The 23,513-nt window shown below is 46.2% G+C and overlaps 1 protein-coding gene and 1 pseudogene across 8 annotated transcripts in view; both read left to right on the top strand.

The window, feature by feature from the left end:
* The window catches only part of PTPRA (protein tyrosine phosphatase receptor type A), a 182,655-nt gene that overhangs the window by 153,614 nt on the left and 5,528 nt on the right, over positions 1 to 23,513 (top strand). For 2 of the 8 annotated variants that reach the window (XM_065892204.1, XM_065892202.1), the window contains 11 exons: positions 4,372 to 4,408; positions 7,874 to 7,971; positions 9,280 to 9,399; positions 10,207 to 10,373; positions 10,878 to 11,013; positions 11,706 to 11,855; positions 13,017 to 13,110; positions 13,429 to 13,505; positions 13,944 to 14,078; positions 22,174 to 22,299; positions 22,379 to 22,530. In XM_065892204.1, the coding sequence (XP_065748276.1) occupies positions 4,372 to 4,408; positions 7,874 to 7,971; positions 9,280 to 9,399; positions 10,207 to 10,373; positions 10,878 to 11,013; positions 11,706 to 11,855; positions 13,017 to 13,110; positions 13,429 to 13,505; positions 13,944 to 14,078; positions 22,174 to 22,299; positions 22,379 to 22,530 (1,292 nt within the window). The remainder of the gene's footprint in view (positions 1 to 4,371; positions 4,409 to 7,873; positions 7,972 to 9,279; positions 9,400 to 10,206; positions 10,374 to 10,877; positions 11,014 to 11,705; positions 11,856 to 13,016; positions 13,111 to 13,428; positions 13,506 to 13,943; positions 14,079 to 22,173; positions 22,300 to 22,378; positions 22,531 to 23,513) is intronic. The other 6 variants (XM_065892209.1, XM_065892206.1, XM_065892210.1 and 3 more) reach the window with 4 other exon arrangements.
* LOC136135649 (proline-rich protein 13 pseudogene) lies at positions 1,065 to 1,464 on the top strand (annotated as a pseudogene).

Genomic DNA, 23,513 nt, shown 5'->3' with positions numbered 1-23,513 from the left:
TGTGTGGCTTACAGAATCTGTGGGAGAGTCACCAGGAACAGAGCAGCCGTAGATGTACCCAACTACCCTGTATGACTCTCGTAGTGAAACCCCTGCAGAGGTGCTACAGAAGAACTCAATGCTTCCACTGCCGTGCTTGCCCAAAGACCAGATCTTCCTAGCACAGTCACCATCTCACATTACTCACTTCTATCCCAAGTCTTGTGTGGGACTGCTAGGAAGAAACTGGGTTCTTAGGCAGAACTGAGCTGCAAGAGAGTCTAGGGAATTTAGCTTTTAGTTTTTCAGCCTCTATAGAAAGAAAGTCAAGCTAGAAGTGGGTGGGACTGGATGCTGATTGAGTCACCTTACGGTATCTACAAATTTTCAGTACAGCTTAGAGTTTTTGTTTTTTATTTATTTTTGGCTGCGTTGGGTCTTCGTTGCTGCACGCGGACTTTTTCTAGTTGTGGCAAGTAGGGGCTACTCTTTGTTGTGATGCGTGGGCTTCTCATCGCGGTGGCTTCTCTTGTCGCGGAGCACGGGCTCTAGGCGCACAGGCTTCAGCAGTTGTGGCACACAGGCTCAGCCGCTGTGGCTTGTGGGCTCTAGAGCACAGGCTCAGTAGTTGTGGCACACAGGTTTAGTTGCTCGGCAGCATGTGGGATCTTCCCAGACCAGGGCTTGAACCCATGTCCCCTGCATTGGCAGGCAGATTCTTAACCACTGCGCCACCAGGGAAGTCCCCAGCTAAGAGTTTTGATTTCTAGGCAATGGGATAACATTGAAAGGTGTTAAAGACAAGGAGCGATATAGCCACATTTGTATATTGATCACTTGGGTTACCGTGTGCAACATGGATTTAGGAAGGGCCGATTGAGGGCTGTTACAGTAGCATGCTACAAATGGTGAGGGTAGAAGGGTTGGAGAAGATGCATCAAAGTAAAAACCACTTTGGAGGTAGAATTTAGCAGGATATGGTGATTGACTAATATATGAGAGAGTATAGGGTGATACTCTGTAGAGTGTATTTAGGGTGGAGTTTCCTTCTTTCTCCATTTCTGGGCTGGAGGAAACACCCGAACATGTGGAAACCCAGTGCTGGGCAGCCAGGGCCATATCCACAGCCCTCTAACGTCGGGTACCCTGGAGGTTGCAATCCTGCTCATCCACCACCTGCCAACCTGACCTTTCCTCCAGACCCCTTTCCCACTCCCCCAGGAGCACCCCAGGGGAATCCAGCTTTTCCCCCTGGTGGGCCTTGTCATCCTGTGCCACAGCTAGGGTATCCAGGATGCCAACCCTCAGGTCCCTACCCCCCTCCATACCCACCACCTGACCCTGGCGTTGGCTCCTGGCATGGTAGGACCAGGAATGGTAATGGACAAGAAGATGCAGAAGAAAATGAAGAACGCTCATAAAAAGAAGCAGAAACACCACAAGCATGGCAAGCATTCCTCCTCTTCCAGCAGTGACTCTGACTGAATACAGAGGCTGGACCCTTTCCTCCAGTCTCTCCAGTTCTTCTCTCCCATCAAGCTTTAGATGCCATCTTGTACTGGGGAAAATTAGCCCTTGTGTCCCTCCCCACCTCACGTCCGCAATCTGAGCCTCACTCTGCTATTCAGCCCTAACTGGCGAGGGAAAATGGGAAAAGGATTGCCATGGGCTAGCAAAGGCCATCTGCGCAGTGCTTTGACAGAACTTTTAGCTGATGAGTTTTGCAAGAGATCTAGTTTTTGAAGATGGTGAGATTTGAGCTAAATGCTGAAGACATGTGATTTTTTAATACACATTGTGTAAATGTGTAAAATGTGATTTTTTACATTCTTTTGTAATACTTATGCTTGGAGAGATGCTGTGCAAATTTAATTATGGGGGAAAAAAACAACCTATACCTTTCTTGTTTAAAAAAAAAGAAAAAAGAGTATAGGGTAATCCATGTGGATGTATCCAGCATAGTTGGGCATCATTAATCTGAGCTCAGGGGAGAGATTCCAAAGCCATGGCCTTTGAAGTCATTAGAGAGAGGAGTGGGCCCTGGAGCCCACAAACCTCAGCCAAGGCACACTGGGCAAGAGTTGCTCATTAGTAAGACAGAAGGAGACCAGAAGAGAAGAGCACCTCAGAGGGCAAAGAGTAAAGCATGGAGAAGTGTTAGGTGGTCAACGGGGTTGAGTGCAGATGAGAGATCCAGTGGGAAAGAAGGAGCAGATGTCCTTAGGACTTGGAGTATAGGGGCAGGCAATAACCTTTGCTGAAACAAATTGTGGCCATTTGTTGTGAGCTGCCAGTTACACTTACGAAACCCTTTTTTCCTCCCAACATGATTGAGGTACAGTTTATATAACAGAAATTCAAACATTTAAAATTTAGAATTCAGTGATTTTTAGTAAGCTTACCAAGTTATGCTGTCATCACTATAATTGTTTTAGAACTTTGTTAGTGGCTTTATTGATGCAATTTACATACCATAATTTTCACCCGCTTAAAATTTACAATTCAGTGGTTTTCAGTATATTCACAGATACGTGCAACTATGACCGATTTTAGAACATTTTCATCACCTCAGAAGAGAAGCGCTGTACCTTTTAGCTATTGCCTCTTAGTTTTAGAACTTTTTGCTCACCCCAGAAAGAACCTTCTTGTCCATATACAGTTACTCCCCATTCCCACCCCCTGACAATCATTTACCAAGCCCTTTTTGCACACAGAACCAAGATCACACATGTATCTTGAAGAGAGGTGGTGTCAGGCACCACGGAGTGGTGGCAGTAGGCACGGGGGATGGGTTCTGTGGTTTGGAGAATACAAAGGTCTGAAAGTGAACCTGACATTGGTAACAGGAGAAGATGAAATAGACAGTACAGATGCCAACTGGGCTTCCCTCCTGGAGTCTTAGGAGGACCAGCTTCCTCTCTCACCTTGAGGTGTCTAAGGGTATAGAGGGTCTTTAGAAGTGTTTTGTTTTTGTTTTTAAACTGGTAGGAATGTAGGTGCCACCTAGAGCCAACTTGGCATTTGACTTTCAGAATCCAAAGATGTCTCAGGAACCAGGGAGCCACATTTCATCTTTGCCTTGAACATAACACAAGGAATCAGTAGTTTTGCCTCATTCTAGTTATTCCTTATTGGTTGAGCAATGTCAGCATATCACTATGTAGGCATGTTTTCATGGGGGATATATAACACACTACTGGTAAAGATGGAGCGGGAAGCACTTTGGGGCTGGGCCTTCCAACAGTGCTTTTAAGCTATTCATGACCCACATGCTCCAGTGAGAACTTGGCAGCAGCTTCTCCTGAAGCAAGCATATTATACGGCTTAACATACTCTAAGAGCTTCTCAGTTTTAATTACAAGTTTAGTGCTATAAGCAGAATGCAGCATCCTGAATTAAGGCTTTATCAGTTTCCATCTTCTAGTGGTTAAAAACTTTTGGAGAATTCCTCTTAATAAAAATGTTAACAAGCTTCTTATTGTTAACTCTAAACATGTCCATATTGAGGCCTAAAGCTTTCTCCAGTGCTGGGAAGCAACCCTGCCCTGCCCTTGTTTGAGCTGGAATAGGAAGCGGCTTCTCAGACTCGGCCCCCTCCTTTATTCTGCCACTGCCTTGCAGACTAGTATTTCACATCATCACCTTGGTATGGTATCCCATCCATGAAGTTGCCTCCCTCATTGCCCATCTTAGTGCTGTCTGAGAGAGGCAGAAGGTGATTTACAATCCTTAAGTCAAATGATTTTTCACTTACCTGGGACGTCTCAAGTGAACACTATATTTAAACAGTGAGGTTGAAGAGATGTATGACTAAACAGTAAAGAAAGTTACTGCGAGTGTCAGTTTTTCAGAGGCTCCTTATCTATTAAGTGACGTCCCCAGGCTCCTTGGCTTCTTTGTCTCCTACTTCCTGTAATGGAGAACCCTCTTGTCAAACACTGGGAGCTGTTACACCATACCCATGGGCTATTCCCTGAAAACTTTTGCACCTGGGTACAGCATCAGCAAGAAAATAACCCTTTTTCCTTCCTCGTGTGGGCCCAGCCTCACATGCTTCTGACTTGGAGGGTTCCTACCCAGTAACACCAAGACCCAGATTGTCAGCAACTAAGAGAGCATCAGAACAGGGTCTAGCCTAGGAGTTGTTATTTGGATGTTCTTATACTAATGTTTGTTAATAATTCACTTTAAGAAGACTGCCTAGACCATGTAATCTTTGCTTCCTGCTATCCAAAGCTAATCCCATTAAAATTTCTAGAATGGAAATCCTTGTTAATTGCCTGGACCTTTTCACAAGGAAGCCTTTGTAAACTGGTTGGGAGTCTGGAGAATTTCATTCCTATCCATTTTTGGGTTTTCACTTTCTCCTCTACTCTCCCACCCCACCCCCAGGGCTACCAAGAAAAGAACAAATTCATTGCTGCACAAGGTAAAGTAAGATAATTTTTTACTCTTAGGCTTAACCATGAATGGATTTGGGATTTTTCTTCCAAATGCTAATAGATTACTCAGAATATATTAGCTTTTCTGTAATTATTACCACCTGAAAAAAATATAATCTACCTTGCAGGTTTATAACTAAGGGCCTTCATCTTGATGATTTAGTGTCCAGGGATCCTTTGAAAGAAATTATTTTATATATGTGCATAAAAAATACTGGAGAAGGCTATACACACACATACAACACAGTCTAATGAGGTTCTCTGTCTTGGGGTCATTTGGGAAACTTAAGCTCAAACCAGGCTGCTCAGAATTTGAATTTGGATTTAGTCTCCAAAGAGGATTGGCCACCTCATTGGTCCAGGCTGACTCATCTCCTCCTCCCACTCATGGGCCTGAGCTCCACTATTATTCACAGATAAGTGGTCTAAGAACCCTCAGAGCAGGGACCCAGTGCCATGGTCTTATACATGCTCTGCACACATTTCCATAGCCTGAAGTTCTAACAAGTGTCCTCACCTTTGGGATCCTAGCAAAAAAAAAATCTTGATGTTTGCAGCACTAAAAAGTAATTGATGTTATTATGGTCCATCAAAGCCCATTTATTTAATCACTCAACAAATATTTATTGACCATTTATTAATATTATGTGCCAGGCACTGGCCTAGGTGATGGGGATATGTAGGGGAATAAAACAGAATATGGTCTCTGCTCACATTTTAAGGCTCAATAGCTACATGTGGCTAGAGGCTACCATATTAGTGCAGATATGAAACATTTCCATCATCACAGAAAGTTCTGTTGGACAGTACTGTGATCGTGATAAAATAGGGATAGAGGTAAAATGAGGCAGAGGTGGTCAGAAGTCTTAGATCTTCCTTGCCCCTGCAGTCTCCCACCAGGACCTGGCCCTTGCCTAACTGGACCCCACTTTCCCTCCCTCTGTAGCCATCTGTCATTTCAGGTCCACCCTCCAAGGCCCACCTCAGCTACCACCTACTCAGTGATGATTTTGGCACCAACAACCACATATAATCTCATCCTCTCTTTGTTTGTCATGGGGCCTTGTTGATGCTAAAACAGTTCTTAAATTAAGTTCACCTTTGATTTCCCCATTAGCCTTTTCTCAGACTCCCTCCCTCTTGAACTTCTCCACAGTACTTCACACTCCTTGAAACCCTCCTGTTATTTCCTGCCATTCAGTTCTCTTGATTTTTCTCACTTTTCTAAATATTGTTTCTCTAGCTCTTATTCTTCTTTCTGCCCTTTAAATATAGTTTCTCTTCAATACTGTGGATGACTACTTCCCTTGAAACTCCATTCTTGTCTTTCATGGCACATTTCTGTCCATTCTTCTGCCTCCTGGGCTTTTTGTTCTGTCTGAACTTGAATAATGCTTAAAGATCCCCAGCGTTCTGTGTTTGACCCCTTCTTTACTCCTCCCCCTCTGTATCCTCTTTGAGAGACTTCATCTAATACCCACCTCTGTTTGACTGGCTGCTGCCTCCCTTGAGCTCCAGAGCCACATTTTTTTGTTCTCTTCTGCTTGAATACCCCCACAGACTCTAGATTCAACATCAGAAACTGAAACGTGACTCTTCCTCGCCCCAAAGCTGCTTTTTCTCCTCTGTTCTTAAGAGACTGGAATGTAATCTATATTCATGGTGACTGGAATGTAATCTACCTAATCAACCAAACCAGATTTGGGGTCATCCAGATCTCCTACCTGTCCCTTGCTTTACATATGACTAGTCCTCTTGTTTCTCTCTCCAAAATCTGCCTTCTCTGACACACTTCCTTACTCTCATCTCTTCTTCCAGCTCTGTTGTAGCAGCCTACTGACTGATCCCTCTGGGCCCTAGCTTTGCTCCTTGGATTCCTTCCACCAGAATGGCCTTTCTTAATGCAAAATTTTTGTCAGACTCTCATGAAAATCCTAGAATGATTTTTCATTATCTGTAAAACAAGCCTTCCTTAGCCTGGCCTCCATCCCTTTAGATCCTGGTACCTCACCTATCTTTCTAGCTTCATCTTCTACCTTCTACACACCCTACACAGTGACCTCACTGAACTCCTTACAGTCCCTGGATGTCTCATGCTCTTACTTGCTGCTAGCCCCCTGCACCTCTGCCTGGAGTACCTCTTCTCCCTATGCCTCCTTTCTAGACTCCCATCTACTTTATCTGTCCTAACATATGGCTCAGATGTCATCTCCTCCAGGAGATATTTCCTGACCTTGCCAGGCAGTGAAATAATTCCACCTCTGTACATCTTTCAGCTATGTGTCCACTTCTGTCATTATTTGTTTTTCTTTTTAATATTTTTCTTTTTACCAAAGGGAATACAAATTTTAAGAAAGTCAAAAGGTATTACAAGGTCTATAAAAACAAAGTTCTCCCCCCTTTCGTCTAAACTTTTTTAGTTTAAAGCAGCCATTTTTATCTGTTGACTTTTTCTTATGATAGATAACTTATTTAATCCTCTTACAAACTACCTCACACTCAGACAGACATGTCCCTTTTCCCCATTCTCCCAGTGGAGTTAAATCACAATTTGTGGTAAAGATAATGCTTGTTATTTACATTCTTATTACTATGCCAATATTATTCACAACTAAAGCACATAATATTATATAATTTTTTGGTACAGTTTTTGGTTTCCCTCTTTCCCAAGAGTTAATAATTGCCTTTTTTCCTTATTCACTTAGTTCTTTATATACCTAGCAGTGATTTTTTTTCTCTTAAACTCTTTCCTAGAAGTATATATTTCCTCTCAGTACTCACAGATACATGAGGTTTAATTTTTTAGTTTAATTTTTTATCTTGGGGTCCTTCTAGAACCTTCTTCCTTCAGTTCCATTCTGGATTGATCTAGCCTCTGGCAGAGTAATTATCCTGAGCCTTCCCTTTACCAACACCCTGGGAATTCTGTTAGTCTCTCTCCTGTGTTAGATCCCACTTTTTTCTTATTCTTTGTTTGTGCCCTTCTAGTGACTTTCTGGAAATGGCTGTGTGGGAGGTAAATTTTAAATTTCAGCCTAAGCAATTTACCCAACCTCTCTGGCTAATGACACCCACCTCAGAGCATGGTAAGAAGGAGTAAATGAGAAATAAAGCACATAGCTCACTATCTCGCCCATAACATAGGTATTCTGTAGGGGTCGTGATTTCTAATCCTCAACTATAGCATCCTTGGGAAACATTGTTCATGTGTTCTCTTTTTATTTTAAGAACCTCACATCCCCACTTCACTCCCTAGTGAAGTGCCTGGCACATACATGGTGGATACACAGGAAATATTCAGTTGTTAGGTAGGTGGATGGGTAGATGGATGATATATTTAGCTGGGGGCATGTGGGCACAGGCTTCCAAAAGTCAGGAATGAATGTTCCCAGTTTCCCAGCATCTTTCTTCCTCTTGGTGTGTGTTCTCATCTTTGCTGTTGGCTACTATAGGACCAAAAGAAGAAACGGTGAATGATTTCTGGAGGATGATCTGGGAACAAAACACAGCCACCATCGTCATGGTGACCAATCTGAAGGAGAGAAAGGAGGTGAGTGGAGAAATTAGATAGAATGGCCCCTGATACAGGCATGACCAACAGAGGGACTGCTTTGTTGGAGTTCTGTGTTTGAGCCTAGGCTTTCCACCCTTTGTGGCTTCTGTGCCTGTCATTCATCCGGACAGAACCCAGGCCAATGTGCCTACTACACTTTCCTGTGGCCTGGAAGCCTCCGATGAACTCAGAGGTATACCTAGGGCACACCCTGTGTCTGGTGACGAAACAGCTTACCTTAGATCCAAAACATCCTGGAAGAAAGACTTGGGCCATTAGACAAGGAAAAGTCACAGTGGGGCTTTTCTCCCCTGGCTTCTCTAGTCCCTCACTCCCCTGGTTTTTTTGTTTTTGTTTTTGTTTTGTTCCTCCTCCTGAGATAGCAGAGGGAGCCGTATGAACTGAGACCCTGCAGGGCACAAGGAAATGTGAGCCCCTGAACTGATCCTTCTGGCAGCCTTCTGACTGGTTCTTTTCTTTCTGTGGCTGCCAAGTCCATGCCTGGTCAGCTCCATCACTGGGCCACAGCCAACACCAGTCCTGAGTCCTGGATCAGGCCCCAGAGAGGAATCCCAATTCGGGACAGTCTCTCTCCAGGATGGCCCTAGAGTCAACCTGATACCCACACTGGGCTGTTGGATGTATTGATTGGCTTAGGAGGGATAGCTTTAGGGCTGGGCTTTAGGTTCATTTTCTCCAACCCTACCTCTGGCTCTTGGGAGCTGTCCGAGGCCTAGTCAACCAGAGAAGGCCTTGGGCCTCTCGTGGCAGGTTTTACAGTCTGCATCAATCCACCCTGGTGACTCCCTCATAGCAGGTTGCTCATTCCAGGGGATCAGACAGACTTACCCCTAGAGCATGACCTAGGATATTGTGGAAGTACAGATTTTGTAGGTAAAATGGCTTCCGATTTGCCCTGAACTAAGAGACTAGAGGTGGGAAAGAGTGAGAAGTATAGGGCTGGGGCTCTGCATAAGTTAAGAGATTGTGCTAAACAGGATAGAAGCTGAGGAACTTAAAAAAAGAACAGTTAGGGAGTTACTTGGTGGCCTGGTGGTTAGGATTCTGGGCACTGCTGTGGCCTGGGTTCAATCTCTGGTCAGGGAGCTGAGATCCTGCAAGCCGCATGGCATGGCAAAAAAAAAGGAACAGTTAAGTCTGTAGCTGACTGAGGTGAGAGAAGAGGCCATAGGGCTTTCTGAGGATTTTAGTCTGGGCTTTTGTGGTCCTTTTCTTTAGGGCCTTTTGCACCTGTTGTGGGCGGGAGGTCTCAGGTCAGGGGGGTGCATGTCTGTTTCTTTCCAGTGTAAGTGCGCACAGTACTGGCCAGACCAAGGCTGCTGGACCTATGGGAATATCCGTGTGTCAGTAGAGGATGTGACCGTACTGGTGGACTACACAGTGCGGAAGTTCTGCATTCAACAGGTACTGTCTCCTACCTCCTTTCTTGGTTCTCATTTAGAATCTGCTGACCATTAAGAGGGCAGAACAGGCCGAGTCATCCCCATCTTACTCAGGGTGGTCAGGAATTGCTGAGTGTGCAAAATGTTCGAACTCTGAAATCAGAGTTCTGGGCTCCCAGGGGATTTTTCTTTTTTTCTTTTTTTTTTCCTTGTTTTATTCTTTCGGTCAAAGCTAAGTGGGGGAACATTTTCGTGACTTCATGGTTGGGAGAAAAAGTATTACTGAGATGGAGTTTGGTCATCTTAGGTGTGAACCAAGTGCATCAGGAGGTATTGCACCAGTATCTTCTGGTACTTGACTTACCTCTCCTCCTTTCTTACCCCAAAGGCTCCTGACATCAAGGATGTGGTGGGCCCTGCTCCTGACCCTCCAGGGTGACCCTGGAGGCTTGAGCAAAGGTTGCCTTCAGCTGAGGGCACTGTGGTGCTATGAAAAGAGGGCTTACCAAGACTCAGGAGACCTGCATTTTAGTTCTGACCTTGCCTTTTACTAATCCTGGGACCTAGACCAGGTCATTTAACTTTTCTGAGTTTCACATTTCACATCTGTAGACTGTGAATAATAGTAACAGCCTGCCTACCCCATGGGTTTTCTGGGAAGGTTCTCTGTCCATGGTTAAAACTTGCTTGGGAAGTTTAATCCTCTCACTTTGCCATTGTCAGTGATAGCCACAGCTGGCCCTGGCCCCTAAGCCTCACCCTCCTTCCCCTGGTGCTGCCCTACCCCAGGGTATCAGGGCCAACACACAGGGATCTCTTCAATTCACAGGTGGGCGACGTGACCAACAGAAAGCCACAGCGCCTCATCACTCAGTTCCACTTTACCAGCTGGCCAGACTTTGGGGTGCCTTTCACCCCGATTGGTATGCTCAAGTTCCTCAAGAAGGTGAAGGCCTGTAACCCGCAGTATGCAGGGGCCATTGTGGTACACTGCAGGTCAGTGTGGCCTGACCCTTGGCTCCCCACTCATGTCACATTCTGCTCCCATGCTGAGAGCAGGGAAGGCACAGGGGCCCTGGCTGAGGAGGCTGGCACAGAGCAGATGAGCTCTTGGGGTGCCAGGGCAGCATTCAGAGAGACTCCTCAAGAAAACTAGGTGCTGGGTGGGAAAGCACTTGAAGAAAGAGGGAAGGGCAATCCTCCAAGACTGGGGGTGGGGTGACCACTGCTCTGAAGCCAAGAAACTAGGTTGAGTGCTGCCTTGCGTACTTGGAATCTTCAGACCATTCTAAGTGTCAGGGTTCTCTGGTCCTGATAACTAGAGGTAGGGAGTTCAGGGTACAGTGGAGTTGTTGGCTCCGTGAGAGTCCCAGCTCTACCCCATACAGAATTAGAATTTAAAGCCTTGAAGAAAGAGCCCTACCCTGTGCTGCCCCCTCCCTGGGTGTTCCCACAAGACATGCTAGCCATCCCAGTAATACTCCTGCTCTCTGGCTACAGTGCGGGTGTAGGGCGTACAGGAACCTTTGTCGTCATTGATGCCATGCTGGACATGATGCATACAGAGCGGAAGGTGGACGTTTATGGCTTTGTAAGCCGGATCCGGGCACAGCGCTGCCAGATGGTGCAAACAGACGTGAGTGGTTTGTGGGTAGGGGGCATACCAGGACCAAAACATCTACCCGCCTCATGGATTACTCAGCCTCCCAGGTTATTGTAAATGGTCATCATACAGTGTGATGAAGGGCGCTTATAAATTATGTATTAAAAGAACTATGGAGCACAGAGGAGGCTGTGCCTAGGGGAATCTGGAAGGTGGGGCAGATGTCATTTGCACTAGACTGTAAGGATATGGAACAGGTCCTGAGGGAAGTAGGTATGTGGGCAGCCAAGGGAGCCATTGCCACAGAGTTGTGATGCAGCTTAGCCAGGTCCAGGAGCAGCAGTGAGATCAGCTCTGTGGTTAGGGCATGGAGTTCAAAGGGCACAGCACTGGGAGGGGAGGGGGGCTGGCACAGGTTTTGTGTGTCACCAGAATTTGACGACCCCTCAGTCTATCCAGTCTGTGCTCTCTGAATGAGCAGGAGTTGGAATTGTCCTTCTCTCCAGGAGGGTACCAGAGTAGGACCCTCCCTCCCAAGTTTAAGCACCCCCAGAGGGACTCATGCCTTTTGAGTCCTGCCTCCCTGAATTGGGACAAGAGTGAATCATTTTATCTCTGCTGGGATTGAAGAAGTGGACTGAAGTGAAATGGGAGTGGGAGGGAGTGCTCTGGCACCACCAGGACCATGTGTGTAACTGGGAACTCGGGCATCATCTGCATTTCAGATGCAGTACGTCTTCATATACCAAGCTCTTCTGGAGCATTATCTCTATGGAGATACAGAACTGGAAGTCACCTCTCTAGAAACACATCTGCAGAAAATTTACAACAAAATCCCAGGGTCCAGCAACAATGGATTAGAGGAGGAGTTTAAGGTAAGTTGGAGCTGAGCTCTTTCAGGATGAAGGATCTATGTGACCTCCAGAATACAGGATGCTTGACTCCTTATGGATTTACCAACAAATGGTTAATCCCCTTGCAAAGCATGTGGGTGGTTAAGGAGGTGGGTCTCTGGCCCTTTACTCATACCCTAGTCATTCTCAACCCGTCCTGCATGTTAGAGTCACTTGGGTTGTGTTTAGGGGGGAAAAAAACAAAAACAGGCAATGGTATTTGTTTTAAGTCCCCCAGCTCCCCCTCCCAGGTAATTATAATGTACAGCAAGAGCAAGCATTCTCTGCAAAGTAAATATTTTTGGCTTTGCATGCCATACGGTCTCTATTTGCAACTACTTAGCACTGCTGTTATAGCACAAAAGCAGCTATAAACACCCCATAAGCAAATGAGCATGGCAGTGTTTCCGTAAAACCTCATTTGCAATCAGCAGACCAGATTGGCTCATGGACCGTAGGTTGCTGACCCCTGCTGTATGCCATTAGACAGTGGTTCTCAACTCACCTAAGGGACATGTCACACTCTCATCAATTAAAGTGCTCCCAGAAGCAAGAGATTCTGGATTGGGATGGGGAAGACCAACTGTCTTAAAGCGCTCCTGAAGCTATAATGTACACATGAATTACCTCGGGACCCTATTATGATGCAGGTTCTGTTTCAGCTGGCCTGAGTTGGGGCCTGAGATTCTGCATATATAACAAGATGAGGCTGGTGCTGGTTTATGGGCTACACTTTGAGTAGCAAAAATCAAGAAGGAACTTTGGAATAAGGAGAAGGGAGGATATATATTTGAATAAGGTTTTCTAAAGAATCTAAGACAGCCTCTGGGAGTAGAACAGCAGGGAGAGAGGGAGAAAGGGCACATTGTCTCCTATAAGAGTAGATTACTTGTTCCAGGATCATGAAATTTCAGTCTAAGGGAATCACAGGAACCGGGAAAACAGTGTTTCCCGAACACTCTTGGCTTATTAAAGACAGAAAAACAGTGTTCTGATAAGAACATGTGAAAATGATGGAGGTCAGGGCTCTGCTGAAAAGAGCAGTATGCCAGTGTGCCCTGGATGCAGGTCCAGTGACAGACATAATCTTGTCAAGTCCAGTTACTGAGATCAGTAATGCTTCCCCTCCCCTTCCCAATTCAGAAATTAACATCAATCAAAATCCAGAATGACAAGATGCGGACCGGAAACCTTCCAGCCAACATGAAGAAGAACCGGGTTTTACAGATCATTCCATGTAAGAGCCCTCTCCCCACCCAAAGCCTTAATGCCCCATCCCCCTTTCCCTTCACCCTTTGAACTTCTTGGGTACTAGTTAATGATCAGCTTGGAGACAAGAATTATGGCATTGTCCCTTACTGTTCCCAGTTCTTCAGTGGCTTCTGGAAAGAGCATGAAGCCCAAAGGTTTTCTGCCTCCTGGGCTAGGAACAGGCATGTTGTTGCCCAGCTGGAATTATATCTTCTCAGAGCTGAGGTTGGGGGGGATAGATGGAAAGAGAGGGAGAAGACGACAGGTGATGCTGGGGAGCCACAGGCTGCTGTCCTTCTTGCAGATGAATTCAACAGAGTGATCATTCCAGTTAAGAGGGGTGAGGAGAACACAGACTACGTGAACGCATCCTTCATTGATGTAAGTGGTGGCTGTGTCCCCAGAGCTCCCAACACTCCATGGAGATTCAGCTGGGCCTTGCAGTGCTCCTCTCCCAATGCTTGGAAGGGTGGTCTTTGAGTCAGTCATCAAATGCAGAACTGATACCCTTCCTGTACACTAGGTCTGTCAGGGCCCCAGTTTGGAAGGAAAAGTTCACAGCACAGACCAAAGGCTAAAAACACTAACCTCTGGTCCTTCCCATTCCTGCTGTCTCCATCCTAGCCCCAGCACCCCCTTCCCTCATCTTCTTACAGCGACCAGCATGCCAGCCAGGGTTAGGTCCTTGGCCAAAGGGGAGCTCTGCCTGGGATGTGTTTGTCTCCAAGCAGCCCCTGTCCCATCCCAGTGGCCTGTCTTCTCCACTAGCCCCTCCCTGATCAAACCATTTCACTCCTGCCATTGACCTGGATTGTATAGGGCTACCGGCAGAAGGACTCCTACATCGCCAGCCAGGGCCCTCTTCTCCACACAATTGAGGACTTCTGGCGAATGATCTGGGAGTGGAAATCCTGCTCTATCGTGATGCTAACAGAACTGGAGGAGAGAGGCCAGGTGAGCTCAAAAAGGTCCTGGGCTGTAGGAGACAAGAGACACATGAAAAAAAGCGGGGGAAGGAGGGTGATGCTAAGAGGGTATTTGGACTTTTTCTTTGACTTAAACTAATCAAAGAGCCATTGCCCAGCTGCTTGGTATCTGAATAGTCAGCTTCTCTCAGGACTGGTCAGAGCCTCCATTCGGTTCCCAGACAGTTCACACCCTCTCATTTCTCTCCTGAATACGGTCTCCCCAAGCCTAGCTTTGTGCACACCCTCTGCACCCCACCTCCACGGGCAGGGTAGAACTAGTGAGAGGAGGGATACAGAGCCAGACTGAGGTTCCGACATGGAGCTTGTGTGAGTGTCTCTAAGGAGAGAGTGCCTTCCAAGCCAGAGAAATTAACTAGAAGACTGGTGGGAAGATGGGTCACTTCTTTGCTGACTAAACAAAAGAAAACAATAGAATTTGAGAAATAACTTTTGTTAACATTCAGTAACAAGGAAATCTTCTAAAGAAAAAAGCCCTTGAGAATTGTCAGCGTACTCAGAATATAAAGGGACCTTAGAGGCCCCCTAGGCCAGCTCCCATTCAGTGTTGGAAATCTCTTAACACTATTTCTGGATCAGAACCTTGCAGCCTCTACTGAGCACTTTCAATCTCAGGGGTCACTCTTTCTCTGCCCACCTCCCACCCCACCCCTCTCAGTATTACTTGTGGCTCAGTCTGTGTTCAGATAGTGCTTATTATCTTCAGACTCTTTCTGCTGTGGTGCACAGTGCAGTAAATGGGTGCTTCATGATGCCTGGTGCGCAGCTTAACAGGGGTCAGAATCAAGAGAAGGAGCGGGAGAGGCTAGCAAGGGCCCAGGGGAAAAGGTCCTTCTAAGCCATAGTGAAGAGTTTGAATTTTGTAAAGCAGTTGAAGAACTCTTGACAATATCAGATTTGTAGTTTTTTTAAATCCATCTGGCTATGGTGAGGAGGACAGATTAGAAATGAGCAGGCAAGCCAGAAGCAGAGAGGAAACTGCAGCAGTAATGCTGGTGGCCTGGACTCAGCAGGGGTGGTGAGAAGGGATCTGCCCCAAGAGATGGTGCAGAGGTGGGGTGGACTGGACTGGGGGAAGGGGGGAGAGGAAGAATTAAATACGTTTTTTACATTAGTTTTTCCAAGCCACATCTTTCCCATTCTGTACTTGGGCAGTTTGTTTATTTTAACCTTGATACAGCCTTGATATTTGCTCACCCTGATGTACCGTTATGTCAAGATTTTTTTCAGATTTAATCATTTAACTCATTAGTTGTTGTTCTCGGATTTGTATCATGTATCTAATCAACAGACATACGTTATAGGTCTTCACCTATCATTAATAACAATACTGATGAGGTGAGAGATTTGGAGGAAGCGTACACCTGAGTGACAAAGGCCAGTTGGGGGATGAGCTACTTTGTTATCAGGAATTAGGTGCATGTCTCCTGACCCTCTCTGATAAGCTGTGATGGAACGTACATATAGACCAGGGACCTACATGAGGTTCCCTCCACACTTCCACCCTCTGGATCTATGATGAGCAGGTCCAAAGAGCAGGCAGAAAAAGCTGGAATGGCGAGCACATTCTCAGTCCACTGCCCTGTAATAAAAAGCAGCCCAGTGAATACCTCAGACTCTGTCTAGTCAGATTGTCAGGCTTTTCCATCCTTGAAGTAGACCTAGTGAGAGTACAAGGCAGAAGGGCAGGAAGCATTTCTCACTGGTAGAGGTGGGGAGAGAGAGGACATGCACCCACAAGTTTTCCTGCCTGTTGGCCAGGCCTGCAGTCAGTTGGATGAGGCCCATTCCCCTCTACCTACTAACGCTGTGCCTATGCTTCTGTCTTAGGACCAGTGAAACAGAAGCTTCTGAAGTGGAACAGAACAGGTTATAGTAACATTCTTTACCAGCCTCACCAGCCTCTAAGATAAAATTTTACTTTCTTTTGCACCTCCCATTCATCTTATCAAGTGTAGCTCCCAGAGATATTAACACAGTAAGCCTAAGTGAGACAATGAAGGGTGTCTCCATTTATACATTCTGACACCACTCCCTACCCCCAATTTAAATTCCGAGAAAAAGTCTGATCCAAAAATGTAAATTCTGTATACATTAAAATTCCAAAGGAATTAAAACCTAAAATTCTTTTCTCCCTGTTTTATTTTTCTGCACCATTTAAACCGGGGGGTGCACCAAGAGGCTTGGTAAGGCCTGAGTTCCTCTCATCAGCTGCAGCTTGATGCATCCACCATCATCATCAGAGTGAGCAGAGCAGCTCTAGCAGTTTCTGCATGGTGTCACCTCAACCCAAGGCCACATTCTGCTTCTCCAGAGAGACAATAAAACATGATAGACCCTTGTTAGACCCTTGCCCACAAAGCTCTGTATCACCATCACTGTTTTCAGCCCCAGACCATAGCAAGAAACTTAGTGCTATCTAGGGGAAAGAGGGTAAACAAAGACAGCAAGAGAAAAGACTGGAAAGCTTCTCTGTTTCAGCTTCTTTAGGGATACCAATATCTAGAGTCCATAACCTGAAAATATAAATATTAGATTAAACCCCAGTTCCCAAGCATTCTTCTACTAGACTTGAACACCAGCTCCTCATCTCCGATCACCCACAGATGACTCCAACACCTGGCTTGCTGCCCCTTTTTTGATTCCTATTTCTGTTTCTATTCTTGGAAGCAAAAGTATGTATGTGGGTGATCCATCTACTCTTGGAGCTTCTCAGCCTCCTTAGCCATCCAGTTCCATGGTCAAACCACAACCTTGTCATCCCCCCATATCTGCACTGCCTTTGGAATGTCAACATTAGGCATCCCGCCCTGTTTACCATCTCCTGTCCTTTCACCTCACTACTTCTCTTTTCTTACTCCAGTAATTCTTTGTCTTCATCAGGTCCTTAGAGACATTGGCTTCTCCATTTTTCAATCTCAATCACCCCAGTAATGTCCCCACCTTCCTTCTTACTCTGTTAAGAGTTTTTGTGACTTGTCATGATTATAATCCCTCCCTTCTTAACATGCACTATTCCCTCATGGTCTCTTACTTTCATGGCAAGGTCTCTACCCTATTAAACTCAATTATATGCCTGCATCTGGTATCAAACATTACTGGGAGAAAACGCAAAATGGTGCTGAGTGGTCTCACATTGAATTCGTGACCACAAATCTAATATGGGTAATTAGTGTCACCTACCAATCCTACTTCCCTTCCTTCTCTTTCCTCAGACCTTCAACATTCCCTATTGCCTATCCCGTCACACTCACACCTTATCTTTTGATCTCGTTCTTCTCCGAGAAAGCAGACAAGAATGCTCTCATCTTCTTACCCCCAAGCAGCCAGCCTGGGGCTGGATGAATCTGTATCCATTCATCCATTCTCTTGTCTTCTCTCTGGTTGCAGTAGAAAAGTGTTCCTACATTTCTCAGTCCAACTATCCACTGTGCCCTGATCCCTTCCTCTCCTGTCTTCTCAAGAATGTTGCTGCTCTCATTATCTTCTCTCACCTCCATCCGTAAATAGTTCCCCTCTCTCCTCTATACTCTTATCAGCCTATTGTTACTTTCCTATCTTTAAAAAACAAAGATCTCCTAACCCCACATTTCCTTCCATGTGCCATCCCATTTCTCTGTACCCCTTCCTAGCAAAACTCCTTTAAAAGACATTGGCTTTGGGGCTTCCCTGGTGGCGCAGCGGTTGAGAGTCCGCCTGCCAATGCAGGGGACATGAGTTCGTGCCCCGATCCGGGAAGATCCCACATGCCGCAGAGTGGCTGGGCCCGTGAGCCATGGCCACTGAGCCTGCGCGTCCAGAGCCTGTGCTCCGCAATGGGAGAGGCCACAACAGTGAGAGGCCCGCATACCGCAAAAAAAAGACATTGGCTTTCTCCCCTCACATTCTCTCATCCTGTTCCCTCTAGCCTTGACTCCTTGGACTGCTTCAGTCAAGATCACCGGTGACCGCCGTCTGCCCAACGCAAAAGTTATTTCTCTTTTCTTGTCTTTCTTGTACCTTTGTAGCAGCGTGTGAAACCATCAACACACACTCCTTTCTCCCCAAGACGTTTTCTTCCCTTGACTTCCATGATGTCACCCCCTCCCCGCTCACTGGCCTGGCAACTCCTTTGTTATTTCTTTTGTGACCTCCTCCTCCTCTGCATGACCTCTAATCATTGGAGTGTCCAACACCCAGGTCTTAACCCACTTCTGTTCTCTTCTGATACACTATTCCTTGAGGATCTCATCCAACTCTGAGGCTTTAAATACTATATGTCAGGGACTCTCACATCTATGTCTCTAGCCCAGTTACCCCCCACCTTCCCAGTTGTGGACCACATAGCTACTTGTTATCTTCTCATGGATGTCTGTTAAGAATCTCAAACTTCGGGCTTCCCTGGTGGCGCAGTGGTTGAGAGTCCGCCTGCCGATGCAGGGGACGTGGGTTCGTGCCCCAGTCCGGGAGGGTCCCACATGCCGCGGAGCGGCTGGGCCCGTGAGCCATGGCCGCTGAGCCTGCGCGTCCGGAGCCTGTGCTCCGCAACGGGAGAGGCCACAACAGTGAGAGGCCCGCGTACCGAAAAAAAAAAAAAGAAAAAAAACAACAAAATTTAGAAACCTTTTCCTGTTAATATCCAGTCCCAAGACTTGAATTGGGTCCTTCTTCCTCTTCTGTTTCTATTGCTTATTTTAAGTCTCCTAGTTTCCATTTTCCCTCATCCCCATCTGCCCTCCACGTACAGAGTGGAGCATAGATTCTGAGATGAGCCACAGCCTCTACTCCCTGAGGGTTGGGTCCCACATTTGTCACAGCCTTGCATTCCCCACAGGCCTACTCTCCAGCTCTGTGCTCTCACGTCTCCATCCTCAGCAGGATACCAAGGCATTTTTAGCCCTGGGCGACAGTGGGTACAGCCACTGCTGGCCCCTGCTCTGGATTCTGTTACAGCTCTTTTTGCCATATCCCTCCCCACAGCCATGAGAGGCAGCTCGGGAGTCAAGTCCCATTTAAGCCCAACCTGATTTTTCTGTTTGTGTTGTTGGGCCCACACAGAGGGCTAAATTAAATAAGCCTTCACCTGGGTGAGTAGGGTAATTTCCTGCCATCGGTCCAACATCTGCGATCATCTTATGTGGCTTCTCTTTATTTCATGTAGTCCCTTAAATCCTATCCCCATAAGTTTACCAGGCTTGCTTTCTCTCAGCACACCGTACCTGCTTCCCTACAATATCTGTGTCACCTTGAAATTTACCCTACAACAGCACTGATCTAACTTCTTGGTCCTACCACAGGTAATCATTTTGGCTGGTTAGGCAGCCAGAGCAGACATGCTTTCACTGTTGACCAACTCCTTGTCCAGAGTTTGAAGAGGGGATTTTTTTTTTTTTTTTTTGCCGTACCGCATGGCTTGCGGGATCTCAGTTCCCGACCACGAATCAAACCCATGCCCCCTGCAGTAGGAGTGCAGAGTCCCAGCCACTGGACCACTGGGGAATTCCCTAAAGAGGGGACTCTTTTTTTTTTTTTAATTTATCTTTATTCTATTTACTTTTTATTTTTGGCTGTGTTGGGTCTTCTGTGCTGTGCGCTGGCTTTCTCTAGTTGTGGTGAGCGAGGGCTACTCTTCGTTTTGGTGCGCGGGCTTCTCATTGCAGTGGCTTCTCTTGTTGCGGAGCACAGGCTCTAGACGCACGGGCTTCAGTAGTTGTGGCACGCAGGCTCAGTAGTTGTGGTGCACGGGCTTAGTTGCTCTGCGGCATGTGGGATCTTCCCGGAACAAGGATTGAACCCGTGTCCACTGCATTGGCAGGCGGATTCTTAACCACTGCACCACCAGGGAAGTCAAGAGGGGACTCTTAATGGTTCAATTCTGCATCCCTGGGAGTCCTCCTTGCAATCTGCCCCTTTTCTTCTCTGTTATGCCTCTTTTCCTAAACTAAGGAGATCTAAAATGTCTGAAGGCTGTTAAGTGTGGGACCATTAATATTTCCTTTTCTTGCCATAGTGTGATTCTGGCTCCTACATGCTGTTGCTGTAAAGCTCTTTGTATCTTAGCAGTTCTAATGGTTTTAAAGCAGCCCCAGTCTTTAGTTCTGACTGGTAAAACTGCATAAAGGCAGTGTTGGGAAGGAACTGTGGTAACAAAACTCACTCCACCCACCAAGCCCTGAAAACCAATGTAGTCTCTGTTTAAGATGTGCCTTAATTAGATTTTTCTAAAGCTGTTCTGGTTGAAGAGAGGGCCCAGAGCTCTGACCCTCAGGGTATCCCCAGGGCTCCTAGTGGGCACACATTGAAAAGCAGTGGTCTGTGACATTTCCTTGATCTACCACTTTAATAATCCCGTATTTTAAAATGAGCTCAGTGTCATTTATAAAGGGGGTAATGAATGATCACACATGAAAAGCAAGAAAAGTCATTAAAAGGGACTTATAATACTGATTTTATTTGGACTATCAGTGATTTTTATTTTTGTATTTAATTTCCCCACATCTTTTCCAATGAACATAGAGTACATTTATGGTTGAGTATCTTTATTTATTTATTTATATTTTTGGCTGCATCAGGTCTTCATTTCTGCGCATGGGCTTTCTCTCTAGTTGCAGCAAGCAGGGGCTACTCTTTGTTGCAGTGTGCGGGCTTCTCGTTGTGGTGGCTTCTCTTGTTGCGGAGCGTGGGCTCTAGGCACGCGGGCTTCAGTAGTTGTGGCTCACGGGCTCTAGAGCGCAGGCTCAATAGTTGTGGCACACAGGCTTAGTTGCTCCGCGGCATGTGGGACCTTCCCAGACCAGGGCTCGAACCCGTGTCCCCTGCATTGGCAGGCAGATTCTTAACCACTGCACCACCAGGGAAGTCCCATATGGTTGAGTATCTTTAAATTGCCAACAGTGAAGTATCTAAGATCTCCCCTAAAATGATCTAAAGAAAGGACAGCATAACCGTATTTTGTTTTTTTTATGTATTTATACCCTGGCTTGTTCTGCAGACATTAATAAACACATTCATTTACCAGATACTTATTGAGAACCTACCAGATGCAGGCAGTGTGCAAGGTGCTGGGAAAACAAAGATGAAAAGAGGCAGCCCCTGCCCGCAAGGAGCTGTAGAAGGAACTGAGCCAGGTGCAAGCAGAGACAACAGTAAACCATCTTGTGCTCACTAATAAGGACAAAAACACAAGAGCTAGCAACTATAAGGTGCCACTGCAGATTAAAGAGTTAAAGAGGAGGGACTTCCCTGGTGGCGCAGTGGTTAAGAATCTGCCTGCCAATGCAGGGGACACGGGTTCAAGTCCTGATCCGGGAAGATCCCACATGCCGTGGAGAAACTAAGCCCCTGCACCACAACTACTGAGCCTGTTCTCTAGAGCCAGTGAGCCACAACTACTGAGCCCTGCGTGCCACAACTACTGAAGCCTTCGCACCTAGAGCCCATGCTCCACAACAAGAGAAACCCACGCACTGCAACAAAGACCCAACGCAGCCAAAAATAAAATTAATTAATTAAAACAAACAGAAAAAAAGAAGTTACACTTTTTTTAAAAAAAAAAAAGTGTTAAAGAGGAAAGGAGTGAAAGCATACTGTGGACTGGGCTTTGGTGAAGCACCGTGGCTGGGTGAGAATGTAATTGGGTTCAGTTTTTCTGGATTAGCAGTCTGATATACATAAGTAACTACAAATGTGGGAACACCTCAAAGGAGCAGAGAAAAAGGAATTGGAACAAAGACACTGATTCCTCCTCTCCCTCCACCCTGCCATTGAGTGTTAGAAGCAGCTATGAGCTGATGGTCAGAGTTCTTCACAGACCCTGTCAGTGTTGCAAATTAGACTATAAGTAATAGCAAAAGGTTAAGTGATTAGTGGACTTAAGTTGTTAAATATGGATGTCCTGCTGAGGATCAGAAGTTAAACTGGAGTGATGTTAAGTAGTAGAAGGACCCTCTGAGTTTTTGATACCTTGGGGAAGAAGTGTGTCGGTGTAAGTGGCTGTGTTGAGAGGAGCAGTCTGCTCACAGGGCAGCCCTGCTTTTACCACACATGGTATTCTGAGCCCCTCACCTCTCCCATTTGTCCCCCAGGAGAAGTGTGCCCAGTACTGGCCCTCTGATGGACTGGTGTCCTATGGAGACATCACAGTGGAGCTGAAGAAGGAGGAGGAATGTGAGAGCTATACCGTCAGAGACCTCCTGGTCACCAACACCAGGGTAAGATGCCTGGTGGGTGGCCTTCTCCCACAGGGAAAGCAGGGTTGCACCTACCTCTCTGATCCTCCTTCCTCCAAAGGAGAACAAGAGCCGGCAGATCCGGCAGTTCCACTTCCATGGCTGGCCTGAAGTGGGCATCCCCAGTGATGGAAAGGGCATGATCAGCATTATTGCAGCCGTGCAGAAGCAGCAGCAGCAGTCAGGGAACCACCCCATCACCGTGCACTGCAGGTATGCCCACCCCAACCCTCAGGGGGCAGAGAGAGAAAGGCATGGGAGGCAGGCAGAGGGGTGTGATGGGAGCCTGTATCAGACAGTGAGGAAAGCCATACAAGAGTGGGATGTTGGCGAGCACGTGGCAGTCAAGTTTAATGACCAGAACAGGCCCAGATGATAAGAACTTCATACTTTAAGTGCTAGGGAACAGCAGTCCCTAATGTTAAGATATTGGGCAGGGGAGGTGATGCAGAAGGGGAACAGCAGGGGAGACTGACAGTGGAGAAGACCAGTTGGGCAACATGGGAATGAGGGCTGTTTCCCTAAGAAACACAGGAAAAGAGAAAAGGGCAACTATTTTGAAAATAGTCAGAAGAAAAATGAACAAGACTATAAACATAGCTGTGAAAAAGAGGAGTCTCCTAGGTTCGAGGCTGGGTAATGGCTGGTGTCACTGACAGAAGGAAGATAGCAAGGGGACCCATGGGGCAGGGGGTGGATTTTGTTTGGGGCACATTGTATGAAATTGCATTTTAGAAAAAATTTTACCTTGAGTTTGTATTGCTTTTATAATTGGGGGAGGGAATCTCTTTTAAAAGGGAAGGAAGAATATATTTAAAATTCCTACAAATTGGTTTTGAAGATAGAAAAATGAGCAAAGGAACTTCTAGAAATGTATCTAGTAAATGTTCTTCAAATGGCCAAAATGAAATATGTAATTACAAGAATCGAAGTACCGTTTATAATAGTAAAAGATGGTAGGGACTTCCTTGGCGGTCCAGTGGTTAAGACTCTGGGCTTCCACTGCAGGGGGCATGGGTTCAATCCCTGGTTGGGGAACTAAGATCTGGCATGCCATGCGGTGCAGCCAAAAAAAATTGAAAAAAAGATGGTAAATAATCTAAGCATGTATTAAGAGGGGACTGGTTCAGTAAGCTCTGATATATCTCATACTACAGAGCTTCAGATAATTAATTAGAAATCTGTTTATGTACTGG

This window comes from Phocoena phocoena, chromosome 15 (assembly GCF_963924675.1).
Source record: "Phocoena phocoena chromosome 15, mPhoPho1.1, whole genome shotgun sequence".
NCBI classification, from domain to species: Eukaryota; Metazoa; Chordata; class Mammalia; order Artiodactyla; family Phocoenidae; genus Phocoena; species Phocoena phocoena.
The sequence above is the reverse complement of the archived record's forward strand: the minus strand, read 5'-3'. Positions and strand labels throughout refer to the sequence as shown.